This window comes from Cetorhinus maximus, chromosome 26, assembly GCF_964194155.1.
Source record: "Cetorhinus maximus chromosome 26, sCetMax3.hap1.1, whole genome shotgun sequence".
Taxonomy (NCBI): domain Eukaryota; kingdom Metazoa; phylum Chordata; class Chondrichthyes; order Lamniformes; family Cetorhinidae; genus Cetorhinus; species Cetorhinus maximus.
Window position 1 is genome coordinate 8,587,318 of NC_135904.1, and position 19,506 is coordinate 8,606,823.

Here is a 19,506-nt window from a genome sequence, read left to right on the forward strand (position 1 = left end):
CCCACTCTGCCTCCAGCCGCTATCCCACCCTGCGCCCAGCTGCTATCCCACCCTGCGCCCACCCAGTATCCCACTCTGCGCCCACCCAGTATCCCACCCTGCGCCCACCCAGTATCCCACCCTGTGCCCACCCAGTATCCCACCCTGCACCCACCCAGTATCCCACCCTGTGCCCACCCAGTATCCCACCCTGCGCCCAGCCACCATCCCACCCTGCGCCCACCCAGTATCCCACCCTGCGCCCACCCACTATCCCACTCTGCGCCCACCCAGTATCCCACCCCGCGCCCACCCAGTATCACACCCTGCGCCCAGCTGCTATCCCACCCTGTGTCAACCCCGTTTCCCACCCTTTGCCCACCCAGTATCCCACCCTGCGCCCACCCAGTATCCCACCCTGCGCCCAGCCACTATCCCACCCTGTGCCCGCCCGGTATCCCACCCTGCCTCCAGCCGCTATCCCACCCTGCGCCCAGCCGCTATCCCACCCTGCGCCCACCCGGTATCCCACCCTGCACCCACCCGGTATCCCACCCTGCGCCCACCCAGTATCCCACCCTGCGCCCACCCGGTATCCCACCCTGCGCCCACCCGGTATCCCACCCTGCGCCCACCTGGTATCCCACCCTGCACCCACCCAGTATCTCACCCCATGACCAGCTAGTATCTCACCTCAGTGTTTTATGTGCTTCTCCACTCCAGGTTTAAACTTAGCAAGATATGGCTTGCCTCATTCGCATGCTTGCAAATTATTTTTGGGAGTGATTTAGGGCCGGTCATGTAGAAGATGGTGAACACTAATATTGTGCTTCTTACATCCAACAGTTCCATGTGACTCATTTAACATCGGCACCAAGTGGCCAAAAATCATCAGGGGGTCAGCAGATGCACAGTTTGGGTACACAGTGCAACAGCATGAAGCAAATGGACAGAAATGGTAAGAACAAGGAACCCTTATATTGATATCTATGATAAGTTGTCAAATGGCATTAAATATACTGTCATAGAGAAAAGGGAATAGCAAAGATTGGAAGTAAGTGAATGGGTTAAGTGAAAGGGCAAAGACCTGGCAAATGGAGTACAATGTGGTCAAATGTGAAATTGTCCATTTTGGCAGGAAGAATAAAAAAATAAGCATATTATCTAAATAGTGAGAGATTGCAGAGATCTGAGATTCAGAGGGATCTGGGTGTCCTAGTGCATGAATCACAAAAGGTTAGTATGCAGGTACAGCAAGTAATTAGGAAAGTTAATAGAATGTTATCATTTATTGTGAGGGGAATTGAATACAAAAGTAGGGAGGTTATGCTTCAGTCATACAGGGCACTGGTGAGACCAGGTACTGTGTGCAGTATTGGTCTCCTTATTTAAGAAAAGATGTAAATGCTTTAGAAGCAGTTGAGAAAAGGTTTACTAGGCTAATATCAGGAATGGGTGAGTTTTCTTATGAGGAAAGGTTGGGCAGGTTAGGCTTGTACCAACTGGAGTTTAGAAGAGTAAGAGGCCACTTGATCAAAATGTTTAAGATCCTGAGGGGTCTTGACAGAGTGGATGTGGAGAGGATGTTTCCTCTTGTGGGAGAATCTAGAACTAGGGGTCACTGTTTAAAAATAAGGTGTCATTCATTTAGGACAGAGATGAGGAGAAATTTTTTCTCTCAGAGGGTCGTGAGTCTTTGGAACTCTCTTCCTCAAAAGGCGGTGGAAGCAGAGCCTTTTAATATTTTTAAGGCAGAGCTAGATAGATTCTTGATTAACGGGGGGTGAAAGGTTATTGGGGTAGGCGGGAGGTTACAGTCAGATCACCCATGATCTTATTGAATGTGGAGCAGGCTTGAAGGGCTGAGCGGCCTAATCCTGGTCCTAGTTCGTTTGTTCTTAAGTAGACGGACAAATTGGATATGTTGATGAGTTGTGATTACTAGCTGCTCCTTTGAGAAGTTAGCAAACTGAATTAACGCAAAGGCCTTGCTCTTCAGAATCCTTGGTGGGTTTCATGTCATGTGTATATGCTGCCAGTGATGACTGGCGGAATTGGCAGCTTTTGCTTCTTCCCAGTGGCAAAAAATATTTGTTCTGTGTCATAGATACTGTACTATTCTGTAATACCATCCAAAGACAGCTCCTTTTCGACAAACAATCGGCAGCTTCTCAATTGTGCACAGTACATGAGGACAATGGGTGCATCGACGGCTAGACACTAGTCTCTCGAGCCTGGGTGGATGAGCTGAAAGTTTCCTGTTTCTACTCGTCACTGAGACCACCCCCCCCCACCCCCCCTTAACCTACAGATTGATAACACAAAACTGCACCAATTTTGTGTTAAATTGGTATCTGCAAAGGGGTGAATCCAGCTTCTAGGGGGTAAAAGGTCAATGTCAAGCCCTTAGCGCAACCATTGTCCACTTTCATTGCGCACAAGTGAAAAGCAGCTGATTGGCTTTGAGGAGGATATGGGGATAGGATGGGAAAGGAGAGTTGAGGTAGATGATCATGATCTTATTGAATGGTGGAACAGACTCCAGGAGCTGTACTCCCTCTCGAGCTTTGAAATAGGATCCTATTTCTTTCATTCTTAGGCCACACGAATGTTGAGGGAAATGGAAACATCTCTACTGGGGCAGGAGGGGAGCTGTGCTGCTGAGGTTGAGGATAGAGGACCTTATGAGGACAAGGAGGAGGGAACTTTGCAGCACATCTAAACATGTTGGGTAAAGCTTTCAACGTTGGCAGAAGCCGTGTAATGGGCAGAACGGGATTGACCATCCCCCCATTTTGCATCCTGCTGACTTTTCCTTTTCACCAAAAACCCACTATAATATCCTTTTATCCCACTCCCCCCCAACCCTCCCACTGCCCCCCCAGCCTATCTCTAACCTTGAAGTGCGCATCCTGAAATGTAAAGTGACCAGGCCTCAATACTAACATCGCTCAACCATAATGGACATAAAGAGGTAAATTTCACTCTTTGTTTCGTAAGCCACTCGAGGAACATCACTCAGAGTTTGAAGGAAAATCTGGTCTGAACCCTTGCACTGACCTTTGGTAACAAAAATGGGATGGTCTCTCCTCTCCAGGACTTACGTTGGACCTAAGCAATGAACCATGCTTGCCAATAGCTCCTGCCAATGTCAGGCATGTGTTAGCTAATAAACAGCTCCTGATTAACTACAGAGAAGTTTAGCCAAAATACAGAAGCTGCTTTCTTGGCAGGTGTACTTGACAGAAAAATCCAACGAATTGTGGATTGAGACTAGGCTAGTTGGCTCATCAAACCTAATCCTTCCAACAGACCCTGTGCAGTTTTTGTGCTCATGGATTCGACCGCATTTATTTCGACTCTTGAGAGAAGGTGAATAGCTTAAGTTAAATTTTAAAAGCTATTCCTGGCCAACTCCAAGAGTTAGTGGTTCAGTGATTAAGTGTTGGGGTTTCAATTAGAGGGTTGGTCTTTTGAATTCTTCCCCTTATCTACATTTCCTACGTGATTAAATGGGCCTCTTGAACCAGTGCCAAACTGTAACCAGCATTGCTAGGTAGTCTATAGGGGTAGATTGGCATGAAAAGATTAGCTCCCCTTGCAGCAGTTGTCTTGGTTTGGAACCAATATAGCAGAAATTGACACTCCACAGATCGTGGGCAAGAATAATTATCACATTTGGTGGGATTAACAGCTCAGAGAAGACCATTGATTGCATAGTATTACATCAGATTTACAGCTCAGGAACAGGCCATGCTGGTGGTTATGCTCCACATGAGCCTCCCATACCCATTTTTTCATGACATATCATTGTCCTAAATAGTTGACCCATAGCATGGATTAGTTAAATGACTAATATGATTATATCACTGTCTTCAGTTTAATTCGTTCAAAACTTTACGGATGGACTATGAAGGAGGAAATTCGAAGCAGGTTCCAAATAACCGAGGAAAGCAAAATACTGCAGATGCTGGAAACGTGAAATTAAAAACAGAAAATGCTGGAAAAACTCAGCAGGTCTGACAGCATCTGTGGAGAGAGAAACAGAGTTAACATTTCTAGTCCGTATGACTTAACCTCAGGATTAATTGATTTATGGTGAATTATCCTTGCTCAGTTGAAAAAACAGATTAGTATTGTAAGGTGCACCTCAAGCATATAAGGAACTCAACAGGTTTTACACCAACAACAATAAAAACTGTTGTTTATATAGCACATAACAAAATGCCCAAATGTGCTTCAGACGAGTGTTATTAAAACAAAATTTGACACCAAACCTCAAGATATTTGAGGACAAGTGACCAAGATCTTGGTCAAAGAGACAGGTTTTAAATAACATCTGAGAAGAGGAAAGAGAGTTAGAGAGGTGGAGAGGATGAGGGAGGGAATTCCATAGTTTAGCTGAAAAGCATGGTTACCAATGATGGAACGATGACAATCAAGGATGTGCAAGAGGTCAGAATTGGAGGGGTGCAGAGATCTTGCATGGTTGTAGGACTGGAGGAAGTTAAAGAGACAAGGCAGCCCCAGAGGGGTTGGTAAACAAGGGTGAGAATTTTAAAATCAGATACTAAAATGTCCCAAGTCTGAAGCATTCAATTTTTTCAACATTGTGGTTACCAGGTAGAAAGAGGAAGTCCGGGTGATGGGTGCACAAGGAGATGGGTTTCTCTAAAGGCAAAGAGAGAGAAGCAAAGTTAGTTGGTGTTGGTCAGTTCAGTGTTCCCTGATCACCAGAAAGGAAGCCTTATGGACCTTAAATCTTTCAGTTTAAATGTGATGTTACTGAGATTTACATTCATTCAGCACAGCCATTAATTTACTGGTCAATTTTTTTAAACTTGAAATGATACACCTGCTGCTTGGAAAGGATGATGTGTGGAGCCAAATTCTTTCCCAAGTGCTTGGGATTTGATGAGGAACACAGTCCTTCTGCTTTGGTACTTTACAGGTTTCTGGCCATAATCTGAACTGCACCGTCCCTAAACACAGTCGACTGTCTGGTTTGAAATGCAAATCACTGAAAGGAAACCCGAGTTGGGGACTGTCCAATAAAACAAAAAAAGACATCTGTTGCCACACTGAGCCTGAATTCGTAGCATTGAAATGCTCGCCTGCCTGTTCAACGGGCAAAAATTTAGCTGTGACAGTTTGTTTTAAAACCAAAATTATTGAGGCAAATCTTTGAGGGGCCGGTGCTCATAATGCAGCTTGGAAAAGAGGAATGTATATTTCTTATCATTCCTCAGAGTGCTTCAGAAGCAAAGGCTCAAGACTCAAATATGAATATTTAAGAATAATCTGTGTCTTTTGGAAGGTATTTAAAATACCAGAAAGAGAATTTTGGATGAATACTGTTCTGGACGGTAGAGTTAATCTCTGGCTAATGCACCTTCTGGAGAGAAGAATGTCCCTTAAAACCAAGGCTGAGTACCAAAACCGACCTGAGGGTTCACCCCCTGTCCTGTGAAAACAGAGCCTGCTTGTTATCAATACTCAACTCCATCCTGCTACTTAAGAAATTTTACTTGGCATCATGATCCTGAATTTTATTACTTGCACCACCAAAGCAGGGTTGACTATAGATGTTGACTTTGCCAAGGCTCTCATTTCAAACCCAAGCTGTTTACTCCCTGCAAACGCTGTGGCTAATGGTTTTTATTGCTCCCATGAGTTATTTCATAATCCTGCATCAGTGTGAAGGATATCACATAGATAATCACTGCTATTTATTCATTTGTTTTTACTAACCATCACGGTTTCACGTCATAAATAAAAGAAGCGGTAACATCGTGGCTTCCCAGTTAGCAATAGGCAAGCAACAGCATTTTTAGACCACAAGGAGGAACGTCTCGATGGAAGATCACTAAGGAGGAAACACGATTTATTGGGGTAAGTGGGGGAGGGGGTGGTTGGTGGTGGGTATGGGTTGGAGGAGCTGACAGTATGATTACAGGGAAAGGTTTTTTTTTTAACAAGGCTTTTGAACGAAGGCAACAAAGTGAAATAATTCTGGAGCATATTTCCAAGGCGCAGAGATGTAGTGATTGAAACCGTAGTGAAGGGGTGGGTGACAACGAAAGAAAGAAACAACTTGCAGTTGCATAGAGCCTTCCACAACCTCAGGACGTCCCAAGGTGCTTTACAGACAATGAAGTACTTCTGAAATGTGGTCACTGTTGTAATGTAGGAAACATGGCAGACAATTTGTGCACAGCAAGCTCCCACAAACAGCAGTGTGATAATGACCAGATCATCTGTTCTAATTATGTTGGCTGAGGGATAAATATTGGACAGCTCATTTGGTAGACCGTGCTTTTGTTCTTTCAATAGTTTTATGGGATCTTTTCCATGTACCTAAGAGGAAACTCAGGGCCTCAGTTTAACATTTCATCTGACAGACAGAACTCTTGACAGTGCAGAACTCCCCCAGTACTGTGCTGAAGTGCCAGAGCATCTCTGGAATTGGACTCAAATCCACAACCTTCTGGCTCAGAGAGTGTTACCAACTGAGTTGTTGCTGACAAATGTTAATCCAGTGTCAGAGAGAGGGAGAGGACTAGGGCCATACAGCCACAGGAAATCTCTTGGCAGAAACGTATAGAAAGAAAACTGTTGCAATACAGTACATGAGGAACTAATAACAATTGATGCCTGAAAGTAGACAATACACTTTTATTTTACTCTCATTCCACTAAATGCCAAAATGACATCTCTTCAGGTCAAATTCCACATAATTAATGTTATTATTCACTCTACTCTCTGCTGTTGTTTCTTTCTGACTTGGAGAATTCAACGTTCATTTACTTGTGGTTCAAGAAGTGGCTCACCACCGCCTTCTCACGGTTAACTAGGAATAGGCAATAAATGCCAGCAATGCCCACATACCATCAATCAATAAATTATATAAAAATTTAAGTCACTTGTGTTATTATGATAGTTTTATTCATCCGTAGGTTTGATTGGTGCTCCATAAGTGCAGTTCCTGTGCAATGCCTGCTCAATAACATGAGTTGCAATTACTTAATATACCCAGGGTGTAGATTATGACTTTGTTAGATAATGTAAAATGCGTGATAGTGAGTTGCAAACTCATTTTGCATCTCTCTGATTTTTACTTCTGTGGATACCAACATGGAAGCTCCTATTGAATGTAACATTGAGAGCAACATGCCTAAAGAGAGAAAGTAAAGATTTGCACATATGTAGCACCTTGTCACGTCTCTCAGTAACACCTTCATCTGGAATCAGTTGTATTATGCAGCAATGTTCACACAGCAAGATCCCACAAAGAGCAATGAGATGAATAACTGGTTACTGCGTTTTGGAGGGTGTTGTTGAAGAAATAACGCTGACTAGGACACTGAGAGAATTCCCTGCTCTTCTCCAAATGTGATCATGGTATCTCCTGACCACCAGAATCACCAGGCACAGGCAAAACAGTCTTTGGTTTAACATCTCATGTGAAGGATGGCACCAGCTTGCCAACACAGCACTCCCTCAGTACTGCACTGAAGGACCAGCAGAGATGGAATTAAATTAAACTTGGGTGATGAATTCAAGTCTTCAAACAGATTGGGATTAGGTCAGTGACTATTTTTGGCAAGAAGGTTGGCTTGAAAAGATGGGCATGGCACAACAGTCTGGCGGTGCCCACCATAACCCAGCCATCGATGGACAGTGGAACAACATTGAGCATCTGTTGCCTTTATTATATTTTTTGATACTGCTTTCTCATTTCCATTTCATAACAATACTGACCCAAGGTGTCTCATGGTCAGACAGAAAATAACCAATACTTTCTTTTCCATATGTTAAAATAGGACTCAGAAGCCTCACAATTACACCTGAAACACTTTCCTTTTCAGGGTTTCAACACATTTTTGTGCTTTTATAGATGTGCAAATGCAGCCATGCTGTAGAAAAACTTCCCAACTGTGTAGTTTTAGATGTTGGTCAGCTCTCCCAACCTATGGATTCAAGCACAGTGCGTTTTCAGCTGCCCTCCCTCCTTGTTAATAACATGGTCCTCAGGCATTTAGGCACTTTAGTCAATGTCCCATTACATCACAAAACATAGCCTGAAATAGCAACGGTCTAATAATATTGCAAAGGTGTTGTTATTCTACAGATACTGATGTAAGGGATGCATAGCTGGCATCCCTTGAACATCAAGGTTAGATTCTCTCTTGTTGGGGATGGTCATTGCCTGACACTTGTGTGGTGCGAATGTTACTTGCCACTTGTCAGCCCAAGCCTGGATATTGTCCAGGTCTTGCTGCATTTGGACAGCAAATTTATGAAACAATATTCACCAGATGTTTGCTTTTCCCATTTATTTATAAACAGAGAGCATGACAACATGAAACGATGTTAAAAGGCATTGCTGCCTCCCAGGCTTTGGCAACATCACAGCAAGAATGCTCCCTGTTCCATTCCAAGAAAAACTTAATTCTCACAGTGGATTCATTGTAGTATCTTTTCTTATGAATCAACTTGTTGTGGCATCTGTTAACTTGACCTGCCTCTTAGATGAGATTGTAAAGCAAGGTCATGTTCAAATGGGTGTTAAAGGGCCAATGGCACTATTTGAAGAAGAACAGGAAACTCTCTTGCCTGAACATCCAATGTTCCTTTCCCAACCAAAACAGATTATCTGGCCATTCACCTCTGGAGTCTTGCTGTGCACAAATTGGCTGCTGAATTTGTCGGCATCACAACAGTGACTGGCACCTCAAAAAATTCATCTGGTTGTTTGTAAAGTGCTAGGTCCTGAGGATGAGGATTGTAGTAGAAGGGTCTGGTACAACAACGGCTTATTGTGGGACTGAATTCAATACCGTCCACACAGTGATGTAAGAAGACACTTGATCCAGAGCCAGGGTCAGTCTGGAGATGGACACAGTTGGGTTAAGACCTAGGATGGGGTCGGCCCCATACTTGTACCTTCTACTGTAAACATGTACATAGTTATGAGTTGTTAATAAAGACTTGCTGTTGACATACTCCAGACTAGAAGTGTACTACATGGTGTCCGAAGCAGGATTCTACAAGGATGAAGGGGAGCACCGTGGAAAAATCACTGCTGTTCTGGCTCCAAAACAATAACGTTCCCCTCTTTTAAGTTATCCCAATAAGGACAAAAGACTTTTAAACACTGATTCATTCACCATATTCTGTTTGAGCTCGCTAAAAGGTTTGAAAAGCAAAGTGAGGATTCCTCATTAGAGGTTAACCAGTAGAAAGGTGATGAGTAGTGATTGGCGAAATGGGACTACCGCTAGAATCTTTGCCTTCTAAGCTCTTTCCAAGACTCCATCATTTGGCTGAAGTACGTTGTCTGAGATCGATGCCAAAATTCAATTAAAAGCTCAGGTTTACTTTTAAAGCAGATTGTTATTGTTTTAAATGAAGACTGACAAACACCATGAGGCTTTATGCAACTTAATCCCCAGATACACCCCCATAACAGAACTGGACCCATAGCCTGGAAACTGCAAGACAATGTGATCTCAATGGAATTCGGTCATTTAACTTGAGATTTTTTTTTTGCTCCTCTTCTCGCTTGAGATATTCGAGTTGTGAATCGTAATTTTTTTAAAAGCCACTTAATTCTGACCTTGAAAGTGATTCTTTTTGTATTTTTTCTGATTGCTTTCCCAATCTAAATAAAATGCAAAACACTTTGCTCCTTGACAGCACCAGCATTCCCTCTGGGAATACACTGAAGAGCCCATTTCCGATTGTCTGCTAAGATCGCCTCGCATTGCTGAGCAGTGGGATGAAAGAATGTAGCTTCTTTCCCAATCAGTCACTTGGTTCCTGAGAAAGGCAAACAAATCTCCTTCTGGCCGAAAAAACAAAATTAAAGTTCAGATCGTTATCATTTCCAATATTTTAATTCAACCCAGTGAACTTAACTTCAACTCCCGAAGGAATAGTAACTATTGACAAGAATAACTGCCCTGAGGACTCCTGATGCCCCAATTGCTGCCTCACTTATGAAGCCAGGTTGATGTGAAGTGCCTAGATTGTCCCAGGCCTGTGCTGATCTCAGCTGGGGCAGTTGGTAATGCTGCAGAAGGCCTAAAAACCCCGCACTGTCCTATGGGCAATGCACTAGGTTCAGTGTGATGCTCCCACTGTTAAATAGCCAGCCCTGTCAAAGTTCACACTTGAAGAATAGATTCTCAAATCCAAGGGTCTCTGCCTGGAATGTGTACGATGCATGCTGAAGCAGGATGGTTATCATCAAATCTGTCACCATCACTTGGAATAATTTCATCTCTCCTGTTCTACAGCCAAATTATTTCATTCTTCTTGGATCATCTTGAATGGAAAGATAACTCCAAACTCCTCCTTTTTGCAACAAACTGCTGCCTTTAGACTTCCTCGCCTGCCTACTCATCCTTGCCAGGTGTGAAGTACCCATGGATCTCTTTCGCTTCAAGACTGAAACTATTCCTTCAGCTGCCTCTATCTCCTCCAACCCATCAGCTTATGTCTATCTAATCCAGCTCACTCCCCTATTACAGCTCCAATCTCTCAACATGGTGCAGCATCTCACCTCCCGCACTCCCACCCATCTCCTCCACAGCCCCTTATTTCCTCCATGAGACCCACCACCTGCTCTCTGAATCTTCTTCCAATTCAGCTTCCAATGATTCAGCCACCTGCCCTTGTGCAATGCTATTGACATTGCTAACCAGCAGGCTCTACCCCTGCCAAAGCACTGACTATTGTCATTCACTATGGTGACAGGCTGCAAAGATAAGAACTGACTCTGGCAAAAATCTGATATCAGACAAACCAATATACTTCATTGGCTGTAAAACTCTTTGGGATGTCCCAAGATTGTGAAAGGTGCGATTTAAATGTCTTTCTTTCTACCTGTTACTCTCCTCATCCAACTCCGCCCTGCTGTACACCCTTCCCTTCCTTCAATCATCTTAGCCCCGTACTCTGGAATTCCCTCCTTAAATCCTGCCCCTCCCCATATCTCTCCCGACTTTCAGCAACGTCCTTAAGAGCTACTTCTTCTACCTGGTTTTCAGTCACCTCACATCAGCTTTCAATCTCCTCCTGCCCAGATCCTACTCCAGCTGTGAAGCATTTTGGAATTTTTGCATTGTATAAATGTAAGGTGTAGTTGTTGAACAGGTAGTGGTAAGCATGGTCATTGCCAATTTTCTGGAATTTTGCCTTGATCTTAACATCAAAGGCTGTTCCAATGAATGTGCACCCTCTCCTTACAACCAGGAGTGCGTTTCACTTGGTAACTATCATAAGTTCAGGGACCAATTAGAAACCCTTGTTGCTGTATTTCAAATGATTGGATAACCGTGCTGAAGTGTCCACTGTTTACTTTCTTTTTACATCGTTTTTAGTTCGTCTAATTAATTCCGCTTGTGCACAGTTCAAAGTTGGGATGTAACTTTGAGCCTCTGACTTGGCAGCCCAAAGCTCCAGCACTGTGGATACCAGGATATCCCAAATCATAGGCTCCATTAAGCCTGATTCATATGGCACTTGTGACCCTCCAGCAGTACTTAGTGAATTCTGGCATGTACTGATGCTCCAACATCTCGACACTCGCACAGTGAACGCAAATAACTCCTAACCTTCCTCTTGCAGTTTTCACTGTATCGAATGTAGCCAGGTACTTCTGGCTGTTGTAGAAACTGGCTGCTTTTTGTAAAGCGCTTTCTCATTCGAGGCTACTGAAGGAATAGTTTAACCAGCTGTACAGCTGGTTTGCCAACTGGCTAATCAACAAGCATAATTGTTTGTATTCTTGCCATTTTTTAAACTCAATACATATTGCCCACTATCTCTTTGCCATCCTGTCTCTCATACTTTTGCACTTATGGTACAGATTGAGTCTCTGACCCGTCACATACATGCACCACTTCTCACCTTGGGCTCCCTGGCCTGCAACATTGATGGGACTGTAGGTAGCATGTGTATCAGATTTGGCACATATTCTGTGGCCTGATTTGAAGCAGCTGAGAGTGTAATCTGGACACATGTCCGGAACGCACACCAACTTAACATCTATTAGAAGGACTTACATTTATATAGCGCCTTTCATGACCTCAGAATGTCCCAAAGAGCTCCACAGGGAAGTAGGTACTTTTGAAGTGTAGTCACTGTTAAAATATAGGAAATAAATATATAGTAACATGTGAACCCTGGAATAGTTCAAATATCAAAAGCTGATCCATACGTGGCTACGTTGTTAAGTAGCAGTAAAAATCCTTTCTGTAAAATCAATTGCTAAAGCACAAATAATTGTACAACAATGAAATACTGCTGGAAATCTGAACTAAGAACAGAAAATGCTGGAAATACTCAACAGGCCAGGCAGCATCTGTGAGGAGAAACAGAGTTAACATTTCAGGTCAATGATGATGCAAATAACTGTGGTCATTCTCGATCACAGGTTATAAAGGTGTAATTTTTTTTATTCTTTCACAGGGTGTGGGCATCACTTGCTAGACCAGGGTTTATTTCCCCTAATTAAATGCCCTTGAGAAGGTGGCGGTGAACCACCTTCTTGAACCACTGCAGCCCACAGTGTTGTTAATGTGGTACCTGGTACCAGGCAAACCAATATTCTAATGCAGTACGAGACAACTAATCTCTTCAACTCCTGCTGCAATGCACATCACAGTGGGCATTTAGCTGGGCTGTGGGTCTGTAAGTGAGTCTATGGCTGTTGTTAATGGGATTGGAAAAGGGGAAAGGACTTTATCTATGTTGTGTCTTTCATGTCCTCAAAGGTAACCCAAATTCTTTGACAGCCAATCAATTACTTTTGAAATCTAGTTATTATTGTTAAACAGATTAATGTAGCAACTAATTTACACACTGCAGTGATTCCACAAACAGCAGTGAAGTGATTGACTGGTTAATCTGTTTTATTTTTTGGTGGTGTTGCTTGAAGGGGAGATGTTGGCCAGGACTTGAGAAGAACTGAAGAAGATTCACATTCGACTCGAAACATTAGCTCTGTTTCTCTCTACACAGATGCTGAGTGTTTGCAGCACTTTCTGTTTTGATTTCAGATTCCCAGCATCCACAGAATTTTGTTTGTATTTTACTTCCCTGTTCCCCTTGGATCCATCTGATCAGACAGACTGGGCTTCAGTTTAATGTCTTATTGGGCATTAAGGTTTGGGAGATGCGATTGTGCTCTAGGCTCGAGGGTAGAGCAATCTGGTTTGGAGACAATCCACTGCTGTCCAGACCAGAGAAAAACCACATTACAAACAGTTCTGGGAATGGCTAATGATGTTTGCAATATGTTTGCTACAAAATTTGTTTTGAGCTCTGCAATTGTCCTGCAACTTCAAAAGAAAGAGCATATGTTATCATTACTGGTAAACAGTCTCTGTGGGACTTTTAATGAGGCTGAATACATGGATTATTTTAATATGGAGCAAAATTTAAGAGAAGGACTAGCATTTCTATAGCGCCCACTTAGATCTCTCAGAAAAAGCTCGAAGTTTATCGTGTAAAGTGGGATTCTGGAGTCCCTATAGATTTGTAGCCCTTTGCCGTATGCGCTCTGTAAATGCAGAGCATGTGCAGGATTGCAGATTCACTTCTGTAATGAATTAAGCTGAAGTGAAGGGACAGTTTTTATGTGGGCAAACGCTTCAGCCATTTTGCTCGTCATTATCCTACCAACAGTAATCAGGAAAGCGACCAACTAATCTGATTTTACAGACATTGGTTGAGGGGGGGATTGTTGGTTGGGACACTGGGAAGCACTCTCTCTTCCCCTTCACCTGGGGCAGAATTTTCTGCTTGACGCGCGGGGGAGGGGGGATGTTCGGGCCCCGCACATCAGCGCGTAAAATGACGCGTGGTGACTTTGGCAAGCATCCCGATGTCACCGCTCACCATCGCGATATTTCGCTGGGCGGGCGCGCGATGAAGTTCGACCCGCGCCCACCATTAATTAACGGGCTAGTTAAGTCCCTTAATTCGTCAATCAACGGCGATTTTCAGGCGCCCGTGCGATCTTCGGGTCGACGCACGGGCGCAACGGGCAGGCGGGTAAGCGACTCTTTAATAAAACTCATCCACGGGCGGGATAAGAGGGCTCAGTGGGGTTGTCAATCTGGTCTGTGAAGTATTTATTGCAGAAAGTTTTTTAAACTTGCCTGTGTGATCTGTAGCAGTTCAGAGTGAATTCCAGCAGCTTTCTCTGCACTTTGAACCTCCAGCTCAGCACTCTGCAGTCAGGAATCTTTATCGGGCCTGCAGCTTTCCGGAGGCCTCACTTTATCCTGGGTATGGGTTCTGACATGTCCACTGGAGGCAGCTCCTCTGAGGAGGAAGGGAGGGATAGAATAAGGAGGAGGCCAGGAGTGGACAATCAGCCTCCAGGGGAGCCACCTTTGGGAGGACAGACACAGGCACAAGGGGTGCAGGGTCAAGAGGTTGTCCAAGGCGGAAGGGGCCGCAGAAGATGCCACTATCCTGCTGCCAGGGTTTACAGGCGGTGAAGCAGCTACCTTAATACGACTGAGGTGCAGTGCCGAAGGAGGCTCCGACTGACAAGGGCGTCAGTCAACTATACCTGTCAGATGATAGGGCCTGAGATCTCCCCTAACTGTGTGGGCGGACACCCCATTCCAGTGGCTCTGAAGGTCACAGTTGCCCTCAACTTCTATGCCTCTGGCTCCTTCCAGGGGTCGGTGGGTGATCTTTGCGGTGTCTCCCAATCAGCTGTCCACACTTGTGTCAAGCAGGTTACAGACGCTCTGTTCAGGCGTGCATTGACCTTCATTCACTTCCGCTGGGATGAGGCTAGCCAGACAGAGCGAGCCAGAGGCTTCGCGGCCATTGCTGGCTTCCCCCGTGTCCAGGGTGCTATAGACTGTACACATGTGGCCATCAAGTCACCAGCAGGTGAGCTGGGTGCCTTCGTCAACAGGAAGCGATTCCACTCTATGAACGTGCAGATAGTGTGTAATCACAGGATGCAGATTCTACAAGTCTGTGCAAGGTACCCAGGCAGCTCCCACGACGCCTACATCCTCAGACACTCCCAGGTGCCAGGGCTCTTCAGTTCTCCAGCCTGGCTGGATGGATGGCTGCTGGGTGACAAGGGCTATCCCCTCAGAAGGTGGCTCATGACACCTCTCCACTATCCAAGAACAGAAGCCGAGCAGCGGTACAATAGGAGCCAGGGCTCCACAAGGGCTGTGGTGGAGAGAGCCATCTGTGTTCTCAAGTTGCGCCTCCGATGCCTGGACCGCTCAGGGGGCGCACTCCAGTACCCCCCAGATCATGTCTTGGTGATAGTGGTTGCATGCTGCACTCTCCACAATCTTGCGCTGGAAAGAGGGGGACACAGTAGACGATGAAGACATTGACGCAGTGGCTATGGCTGCACACGATGAGTCCAGCACTGATTCTGGGGATGAGGAAGCACAGGGGAATGCTGAGGGGCTAAACGCTGACCCGGGACTACACTAAGGAGGCAGGGAGACCGGGAGACTTTAATCCAACAAACCTGCAGCTCGCTCCACACACATGGATCAGGAGGACCAGCCTTGCCTGGCATTTCCACACTCGGCACCTCAGTGCTAAACCTGCCAGGTCATCAGCTGCAACTAAGGGCTTTGGACATAAACTTCAATGTCCACTCAAACACTCATGACATATTTGTAAAACATACAAATGAAGAACAAAGGAGCCACCCTCAGCCATAGTCACACTTCTGGTTTTAATTTTTACCATCATCATAAGGTCACACAAAGTCAAACCAAAACATTTTTCAAGCATAAACAAATAATAATTCCCTAATCTCGGGCCAACACAAAAGCACCAATGAGAAACCCATGGTGTGCCTGAGGTGCCTGATGTTTATGTTTTCGGGTGCTATGTCTTGGTGCTGACCCCATCGCTCGGAGTGGTATCTGAGGCAGCCTGCTGACTCTGCTGTCCTGTTGGCCTCGATGACCTTGGCGGCCGTCCTCTGGCCCGTGGAGGAAGCATGACGCTCTGACATGAGGCTCATTGCATCACTGATGCTCCGCGTGGACTCCTCCACCACGGACACCAAGTGAAGCATAGTCTCATGCAACACTCCCAGATGCTCCCGCACACCCGGCTGCATTTCCTGCAGCTGCTGTATCGCGGATGAATCCAGAGGCACATCATCATGCCCCGACTCAGCATGTGCCTGGTCCCCTACAGTCCTCCGACTGCTGGTGCCATCGGCACTCTCTGTCTCTGCCAGCTCCTCCAGCGACTGAAGTGCCCTCTCCACTGTGCCCTGGGACACTAGCCGATGTTGCAATGCCCACCGATGTGCTAGCATCTGCGCTGGTGCCTGCCTCGCAGAAATGGTGTGACGCAGGTGATAGTTGAGGGCCCTCAGGTCTGGAATTGCTCCTGGCCGACAGGCTCTGATGATGCTGAAATTAACAACGAGGACAGTGGATCAGTTAGCGTGCACACAGTGACACACTTCATCCCTTTCCCCCAGGCTCATCATGCGCTCAACCTTCCAGAACCTATGGAGATGGATATTGGTGGGGTGGCAAATAGTCAGGAGGAAACCCTTACATTACAGGCGGATACAGACGGGCTGGTCAGGTGGCCTATGGAATGCTAAATGGAATGTTATGTGGATAAGTGTGAGGTGATGCACTTGGGCAGGAGAAACAAGGTACGGGAATACACGAGGAATGGTAGGACCGTGGAAAGTAAAGAGGATCAGAGAGATCTTGCTGTGCATGTCGACAGGCCCGTTAAGGTAGCAGGACAGGTACACAAGGTGTTTAAGAAGGTAAATGTCATACTTGCCTTTATTAGTCGAGGAATAGAATATAGGAACAGGGAGGTCATGTTGCAAGTGCAGAAAGCGTTGCCGAGGCCACAGCTATAGTTCTGCGTGCAGTTGTGATCTGTGCTTCATGGGAGGGATGTGATTGGAGTGGGCTGGAGAGTTTGACTTATGAGGAGACATAGCATAGACTGGGTTATTTCCCCTGGAGCAGAGGAGATTGAGGGGTGACATTATTGAGCTTTATAACATTATGAGGAGCATAGATAGGGCCGACAGAAAGGAACTTTTCCCCTTGGCAGAGGGATCAATAACCAGGTGGCATAGATTTAAGATAAGGAGCATGAGGTTGACAGGTGAGGTGATGGAGAACTTTTGCACACAGTAACGTGGGACACACTGCCTGAAAGGATGGTGAATGCAGAAACCCTCCTAACATGTAATAAGTATTTGGATGTGCAGTTGCGATGCCATGGCATACAAGGCCATGGGAATAGTGCTCGGAAATGGGATAAGGTGACTTTGGAAGGTGCTTGACATGCGCATCTTCAAAGGGCCATGGGACCTTTGTCTATGACCCACGCGTCTGACTCTATCAGTCTGTGAATGAGCAATGTTGCAACAATAATGAATCAAACTATCATCAGTGCTGTGGATGGTGGGAAGACAGAGCGGATGTCACTGTTGACCTCAAATACCTGGCCACTCCACCCCAGCCTCACCGACACCAGTGGACCTGCCTCTGAAGCTCCGGGGCCTCCTGCTCGAAGCGGCTTAAAATCAGGAGCTGGGCCTGGCCGCCTCCAGTCCACGAGCAATCAGAGGCATCGTGAGCATCTTCTCCTGAAAAGCAGAGAAGACCATTCATTGCGGCTAATTGCACACGGGCTCTGCACGCGCACACCACACCCCAACCACAGTGGCCCATCTCAGGCCTCCAGTGCCTCCTGTCCCCGCTACTGCTGATCAGTCACACAAAGATAGTGCGCCTGCTCCCAACCTCCCCCAACGGCCCCTTGGACACATTCTGCATCCAACACTTTAGGAAACACATGGTCTTAGCTCCCATAGCAAGGAGGCACAACTATATGCAGTGTCGAGGGCAGCAGATGGCTCTTGGCCACGAGACCTTGAGGCTCCCCTTCCACAATCTGATCACCGTGAATAGGACATGTGTTGGAGTTCTGAGTATGCACCGAGCTGCATCTCCTGCAGGTTGCCCCCATGTGCGACTAAGAGCAACACATGATGCGGGGGAGAACTCATCTCCTCATGAACCACTCAGGCTGATGTAAGCATGGGCACTATCTGCTTACCCACCCAGCATACGAGAAATGCCCAACATGATTCAATGCAGTCACAACTGTAAGTCTTGGGGGGGTTGGCCCTCAAAGGCTAAGGCTACCTGCTGGGTTAAATGCCCAATGCCAACATGGTACTCACCCTTCCCGAACGCAATAAATCATTGAAGCACTTGCGATGCTGGGTCCAGGTGCGCCGCACCATGTTGCGGGAGCTCACCACCTCCGCCACCTCCTCCCAGGTACTTTTCATCATGTTGGGGGGGGGGGGGTCCTCCTCCTCCCGTCCTGGGGAACCAACACCTCCCACCGTGCTGCCACCTCCTCGAGGAGGGCAGCAAGGCAGTCATCTGAAAAGCGAGGGGCACATTGGCCCCCCCGCTGGCTTACCCTGCAGCCTGCCCTGCTCCTGTGACTGACCCTGCAGCCTGGCCCTGCAGCCTGGCCTGCTCCTGTCCCAGACCCTGCAGCCTGGCCCTGCTCCTGTCCCAGACCCTGCAGCCTGGCCCTGCTCCAGGGGCTGACCCTGCAGCCTGCCCAGCTCCTGTGGCTGACCCTGCATCCTGCCCAGCTCCTCTGCCCTTCCCTCCAGCCTGGCCTGCTCAGACCCCCTGTGGTGTGACCTGGATGTGGCCATTGTGAGCAGCCTACAGGAGGCTTCCAGGTCTTCCTTTAAACAGACAGCCGGGTCGCCATTGGACCCAGCAGTGTGTGCACGCCCGCCACAGCCTGCACACTCCCGCTATTCACGGGAGTCAGAAATGCACTGGGCGGGCCTTAATTGGCCCACCTGCACAAAATGGCGGCGTGGCCCCAATCGCGGGCGCCAATCGCGGGCGCCAATCGGGTCCATGGCCGCTCCTGCTCCGCCCACCAGACAGGCAGAAAATTCTGCCCCTAGTGCCCTATGATCTTTAACAGGCAGACAGCATCACTGTTTAATCTCTTACAAAGGATGGCACCTCTGACAGACAAGCACTCCCCTCAGTACTGCACTGGAGTGCAATGCTAGGTCATCTGCTCAAATCCAGGAGTGAGATTTTAAACCTTCAGAGGCAAGAGGGTTACCAACAATAACAACTTGACAGAAGATGCCTGAGAGGTGCCTTACTTCTTTAGTTCTCTTCCCAAAGGCAGATCCGACCCTGAGCACCAAGACCTCCACCACGGGTAGGGCAAGGAGGTAGGTCCCAAATCCACCCCAGCTGGAACGGGGATCAAACCCCATGCTGTTGGCACCAACCCGATCCACACCTGATCCGTCCAGCCAACCGAGCCAACCAGCAACAACCCCCCTCCACCAAAAGGAGCCAGAGTTGTCATGGCAACATACACTTTTACATGCATGTTGTAGCCTGGAGCTATGGATGGTGATGGTAGAGGATCCAACATTCTTTCCATCTCATGGCTGACCAGGAA

At 46.6% G+C, this 19,506-nt stretch overlaps 1 protein-coding gene across 1 annotated transcript in view; it reads left to right on the forward strand.

Moving 5' to 3' along the window:
• The window catches only part of itga11a (integrin, alpha 11a), a 138,670-nt gene that overhangs the window by 16,886 nt on the left and 102,278 nt on the right, over positions 1 to 19,506 (forward strand). Inside the window, exon 2 of the mRNA XM_078530067.1 lies at positions 826 to 937. Within this exon, the coding sequence (XP_078386193.1) occupies positions 826 to 937 (112 nt within the window). The remainder of the gene's footprint in view (positions 1 to 825; positions 938 to 19,506) is intronic.